Consider the following 6,744-nt stretch of genomic DNA (forward strand, 5'->3'; position numbering starts at 1 on the left):
CCATCCATCCATCCATCCATCCATCCATCTATCAATCAATAATTGTCTCTTTTAGTGAAATAATTAATTAATTTTTTTCTTTTATATATGTGCAAGTTAACAGACTACAAAATAAACCACTCCTATTTATTATCCAAACATTGTATTTTTGTTTACATGAACAAAAAAGATTTAAATTAGAACATGTATTCCTGTCAATAAAAAAAGAAGGCATCAATCATAGACAAAAAATAGTGTGTTTAATTTCTCTGGCTTTGGAGTTGCTATGGCAACAAGTGACAGCTGCCACTAGCATAGCTTCAGCTAAATCCTAGGCTGTAATAAATGGCATTGCACCTCTTTTGTATCTCAATTGGTTGTAAAATTAAGCAAAATTTGTTTCTGAATATCGAAACACATTGCTCTCTCAATTTCTCATCTTAAAAAAGAAAAAAAGTTAAGAAAATATTTTACTTTTTGTTATAAAAAGTGTTAAAAAAATCATCCAAAAAGTGAAAAGAAAACGTAACAAAAGCATTAAAAGCATTACAAGGGTTAAAAAAAAAAAGTGTTACAAAATGTTTAAAAAAAGAAGCGTAAACTGCGACAAAAAGCTTTTGGTGAAAGCTTAAAAAAAAGCATTGAAAAAAAAACATTTGAAAAAGCCTCAAAAAATTGACAAAAAGCGTAAATATAGACTTTGATGATTACTTACGTTACTACAAATTACGTATTTGTGGACCACAGCTAAATAATAATCTTTTATGTATGATTCTGGAGATAAATCTATGACATTTTGTTGGATATTCATTGCTCTCTCTCTCTCTCTCTCTCTCTCTCTCTCTCTCTCTCTTCCTCGGGGGGATGGTCGTCTCTCTCTCTCTCTATATATATATATATGTAATATATATTTTTTTTTACCTGTCAGTCTGTGTTGACAGCGTGCACACAGCCTTGGCAGCGCTGGTACCCGTCATCAGGCTGCCGCTCTTCAGCTCCAGCCCTCTGCCCCGGCTGCTCTCCCTCAGCAGCTCCTGGATGGACAGAGGCTGGATGACGGGCTGGCTCAGGCCCAGCTCCGAGGCCTCCGGGCTGGGCTCACAGCTCAGCTCCATGCCCAGGTCCACGCCGGCGGCCTGCTGGCTCTGCTGGCTGATGGGGGTCAGGGAGGACGGCTGGGCTGAGCCGTCGCTAAAGTGGCTGTGCTCCAACGAGCTGATGTACTCTCAGTCACCCTGGGGGGGGGGGGGGGGACACAGAGGGGAGGAAAGAGAAGAGGGTGAGACAGAAACGTTTTCAAAAATGTTTGATGTCACAAAAAAATAGAAACTTCCTGAAAATCAGGACTGCAACTAACAATTATTTTCAGTGCAGATTAATCTGTGGATTATTTCCTCTATTTATCGATTAGTTATTTGGTATATAACAATTCAGAAAATGATGAAAAATGTGGATGACCAAGATGACGTCCTGAAATGTCTTGTTTTGTCCACAACCCAAAGATATTAAGGTTACTGTCACAGAGGAGATATATTATCAAAATGGTTGGCGATTAACTTCATAGTGAATAATTGATTCATCTTTGCAGCTCTACTGAAAATGCAATGCTCCTATTGTCGTAGAAATATAAAACTAACTTACAAGCTTGTATTGTCAAAGCCTTTAAGTAATGTCGCTTCAGTAGAAATCTGAACAGGGAATTCTACATCCTTCAATCATCCCTACAGTAGTACAGAAATTCAGTTAAGTATAATTGAAAATTGGAAAGTAATACAAACAATATTCTAATGGCACTAACATACGTTTTTGTTGGTAGAAAAAAATAAGATGGTGAACATTGGGTAGCAGCAAGCTGTGTACCACAATGAGCATCATCTGACACCATGAATTTAAGTTATTGTTGCCCAAAACAGATACGCTCACTAGATCTTTAAGCATATTGCTGTCTGTCTGTCTGTCTGTCTGTCTGTCTGTCTGTCTGTCTGTCTGACTGTCTGACTGTCTGACTGTCTGACTGTCTGACTGTCTGACTGTCTGTCTGTCTGACTGTCTGACTGTCTGACTGTCTGTCGTGTACCTGGCATTGCCAGTGAATAGTCTTCAGTCTCAGTAACAAGTCGAATTGCCAAGACTGAGAAGCTTTCTTGAACATGTGTGTCATATATCTGAAAATGCATTGTGTGTGTGTGTGTGTGTGTGTGTGTGTGTGTGTGTGTGTGTGTGTGTGTGTGTGTGTGTGTGTGTGTGTGTGTTCTGTGTGTGTGTCTGTGTATGTCTGTGTGTTTGTGTACCTGAAGACATGCGGCCAGCAGTCATGATTATGGCTACCCATCTCCAGTCCTACGTTCAGAATGGCGTCCATACACAACACATGAGCCGTGTGGAGGCGAACTCCCTGAGGACGACCCATCTGCTCCAGACGCTGTTCAACGCGCTGCTTCACTACACACGACATTGTGTACATTATCAAACTTTATACCACTTTACTTTGTAATTGTGAGCAGTAATGCCTATCATTAAATGATCATTAGAAGCTCTTGTCTCATCTTAAAATTAGGCGATTGTTACAGGTTTTTTCCAATTGCTAACCCACTAAAATGACATGCATACCACAATTATTTAAACTGACACACAGAAAGCAAGACGTCTTCTCAAGTCTTCAAAAGTCTAAACACAAGTTCTCCTTTACACTTTTTAACCCTTGTGTTGTCCTCTTTTTATCCTTTTTTTGACATTTTCAACGCATTATTTTTTTGGGGGGGGGGGGGGATTTCACTAACACCACCTTACTACCACTAGTTTTACACTACTTTTTGGAATCCATGGCCAAAATCCCTCATTTGTATAGAATTATACCTTATATTTGAGCCAATAAAGCCAAAATTATGAATTTTTTTGACTAATAGTTAAGATCAGAGGAGAGTATGTTGACTTTGGTCAGGATGCGGATTCAAAACCATTTCAATTTACACCTGAAATTCAATGAATGTGATTGTATTTGCAAAGAGCATTGCATCAAATCCATCCTTTTTTGTGGTCATTTGGTTGAAAAGAAAAGCCATATTTCAGATAGACATTTTTAAAAGGGGTTAAATTTGACCCGAGGACAACGGGAGGGTTAAATGCACTGAGCACGGTTCTCTGCATAAGACCCAACAATCTGACATAAAGTCACATGTCTGCCATTTCAAAACACTGCCATTCAAAATGACACTTCCTGAGCTGATTGGCCCAGATATGCGCCACCTGGCCAAACAGTGTTACCACGTCAATCAGGAAGCAAGCACTATGAAAAGACCACTTTTACTTGCCTCTTTATTTTGCGATATATTTGGTCAGATTTTTTTTTTCTTTTCAGTTTACTGTTTTTTGTGAGCATATCATTATTTCAGTGCAATGTAAATATATCTGCTGTGCATATGTTGCACTGACTTTTTTGGTGAAACATTAAAAAAAATAATGTTTCAACAGCATGTGTGTGCATCTGCAAATATTTCTGTGCTGTGTGAAGAATCTGAAGAACTGTATGAAGAATTATGGAAAAGCATACTACAGATGAGAGGGCTTTTCATTAGGCCCAACAGAGTGTAGTTGGTCAGACAAAAAAACTGGTAATATGAATAAAGTGTTTAGCATTTTGTGAATTGCGATGAGTATTTTGATAAAACCAGCCTAGTTTAACAATTGGAAAAAGAACACGAGAGAAGGCCGTAGTTTCCCACATCCTTCACTAGATGTCACTAAAGGCCTATTTACTGCTGATGGCCCATTTTACAAAAATCTCTGCAAGCATTAATGCTACCAGTGTAACATGTTTTTAATAAAACGTGCCATCATTTTCTCTTTACTTGGCTATAAAATAAAGGGAAAACATCCTACGGGTCTTTTATAGATTAGGCTGTTAGCTCTTGATCATCTGTGCAAAGCAAATGCTGTCAAGTCAAAGTCTGTGTTAGGTTTGTGTGTGTGTATGTTATTATGTACAAGTGGGTTAGGGTGTGTTTGTGTGTGTTTTCACACACCCACATGTGCCCACTAGTTGGTTTTGTAACATATCTCCCCGCAGTGTGTGCTCTCAGTACCTTGTGTGATGGCGTCGCCCATCTCTCCCACCTCCTTCTCCTCTTTTTCTTCCTGCACGCAGGAGGCTGCGGCCATCTGGGCCAACGCTGAGGCACAGTTGGCAGCCACGCCTGAAACACACACACACACACAACATTGATTTAAGTCAGCTTGAAGGGACTAATTAACAGGGACATAAATATTATAGAGGCAGCTAAATACATATACAAAATCATGGGCCACTGGCATACAACTGGTCTTCATAATATTTAGCATTTTCCTCCGTTGTCATGGGTGTAAGACACACACACACACACACACACACACACACACACACACACACACACACACACACACACACACACACACACACACACACACACACACACACACACACACACACACACACACACACACACACACACACACACACACACACACACACACACACACACACACACACACACACACACACACACACACACAGGCTCGATGCGCACACCAACGCACAAGTATAAACATCAGGCCACTTACGTAGGCTCTGGCAAAAAGACGTCAAATCAGCCAAAACAAGTGAAAACACCTGTTCGGTTAGGACTTTATAATTATTATTGTTGTTTTGTTTTTTTAAAGATTTTTTTGGGGTCTTTTTCCCCTTTATTATTTCAGAGTGACAGTGGATAGACAGGAAAGGTGGGAGTGTAAGGGGGATGACACGCTGCAAAGGGCCAGAGGTCGGATTCGGGGACCTTATTATATTCAATACATTTTTTACAAGACACCAAACTAAACATGGATTCAGATTAAGTGGGACATTTTCTCTATCATGTTGAAAACAATTCATTTTCATCCAAGTTTGGGGAGCCGTATCGGGGTTAGGATGGATTCACCTACACCTGGCTGTAGGGAGCTAGATTTGATTCTTTATTACATGAGAGAAAATAAATGATCTGAGAGAAGAAGAAAAATACAAATTTTCAAAAAACAGTTTTCATAAACCAATAGCAAAAAATATTTTTGAAATTTATAAAATTATTTCTGAGAAGAAAAAAAACATTTTAAGAGAAACACTTTTATTTTAGAGAATTATTTTTCACAAAGATAGCAAAAAATATATATTTCAAGAGTTTAAAAAAGTATTTTGAGAGATTTTTTTCTCAGAAATTTTACAAATTTCAAATTTGTATTTAAAAATATAATAATAAATAAAACAATTTTTCAGTCTCAAATATTACTATTGTTTGCAATTGGTATGAAAACTTTCTCTCAAGTATCTTTTTCCCTCACATAAAATGCTTTTTTACTATCAGTGTGATAACTTTGAATAGTTTTTTTTTCTCTCAGATCATTTATATCCTCTCATGTAATAAAGACACAAATCTAGCTCCATAGAGCTGGTGCCTTGGAAAGCTCACGCATGCCTCTACTTCAGCGTAGACTGGGCTGCTGCCGAGCATCTGACCCCGACCTCTGACCCCGACCTCTGACCCCGACCTCTGACCCCTCGGTGTCGAAGCGGAAGAGGAACAGAGGCTCCCGTGCAGGGATGAGTGACGGAGCCCCTTTGTCTTGTTAATACAGACACACGTGTCACCCACCGAGGGCGCAGCTGAGCGCGGCAGCTTTGCGCAGGCCGTCCAGACTCAGGCAGATGGTGTCCCTCTCCCTCTGGCTCTGCTCTTTGACCCCCTCCGCTCCCAGGATGAACGCCAGGCCCTTGGAGCTGCCCGCCATGCGGCCCGTCAGCGGCGTGGACAGCACGTCCATCAGGTTCTTCCATACGCCGGTGAGGATGAAGCGGGAGAACACAGCTCCTAGGGAAAAACACACACACACGCACGCACGCACGCACGCACGCACGCACGCACACTAGCAAAACGCACTCACGCAACAGCCGCAACTAGCACACGGCAACCGACACATCAACTCAACCTCACCACGCACGCAAACGCCACACACACCACACCACCACGCAACACACACACACACACACACACACACACACACACACAGAGTATAAGCGTTTTTTTTCCATTACATGGTACCTGCCTCGCCCGCGGTGCCTTGTGCTTCTTTTTCCATTGCAGATTTATTCCCACCTCCGCAGCGATGATGACCCAGTGATTAGTGACAATTCTCTCCGACCAATCACCAGCTGCAGGTTTTCACGTCACCTTTAGGTGTCCGCCTCAGCTCGCTTGGTACCACGACTGAGGTGGTACTAAAAAAAAAGTACCTGTTGGCAGGTACCAGGGACTTTTTTCGTAATGGAAAACCAAAAAAAGGCGAGAAGAGCTGGTAATGGAAAAAGTCATAAATGTCACCAGGTGGACTCAGCAGTGGTTACCATGGAAATCCCGGCCAATCCTTTGACCTCCAGGGAGATGCAGAAGAAGGACTTATTCTCTATCGCTCTGTTTTCCCCTTTATGTCCAGTCTCTTTCTCGTGCAATTACACCAAGACAGAATTAGTGATCTATAGTTGTTTGTTTGCAGTTTTCAATAAATAGTTTTAACGTACATTTCTTTTTCTTTTTTTAAATTGTATTCACATTGGATGGACACAATAAGGGATTTTTAAGTTTTGGCCTAACACGTTTATGTGACTCACCGTGACATTTCACCTCCAAATATCTATTACTCTGTCCTTGAGTCCAGTCGGATGTAAATTTAGAAAATCACCGTTTCTCTGAGATATCGAGA

General features: G+C 40.8%; 1 protein-coding gene across 1 annotated transcript in view; it reads right to left on the reverse strand.

The window, feature by feature from the left end:
* Nucleotides 1–6,744, reverse strand: part of arfgef3 (ARFGEF family member 3) — an 83,306-nt gene that overhangs the window by 44,092 nt on the left and 32,470 nt on the right. The window contains 4 exon segments of the mRNA XM_032541139.1: nucleotides 901–1,206; nucleotides 2,265–2,421; nucleotides 4,062–4,172; nucleotides 5,640–5,855. Coding sequence (XP_032397030.1) covers nucleotides 901–1,206; nucleotides 2,265–2,421; nucleotides 4,062–4,172; nucleotides 5,640–5,855 — 790 coding nt within the window.

This window comes from Etheostoma spectabile, chromosome 17 (genome assembly GCF_008692095.1).
Source record: "Etheostoma spectabile isolate EspeVRDwgs_2016 chromosome 17, UIUC_Espe_1.0, whole genome shotgun sequence".
Taxonomy (NCBI): Eukaryota; Metazoa; Chordata; class Actinopteri; order Perciformes; family Percidae; genus Etheostoma; species Etheostoma spectabile.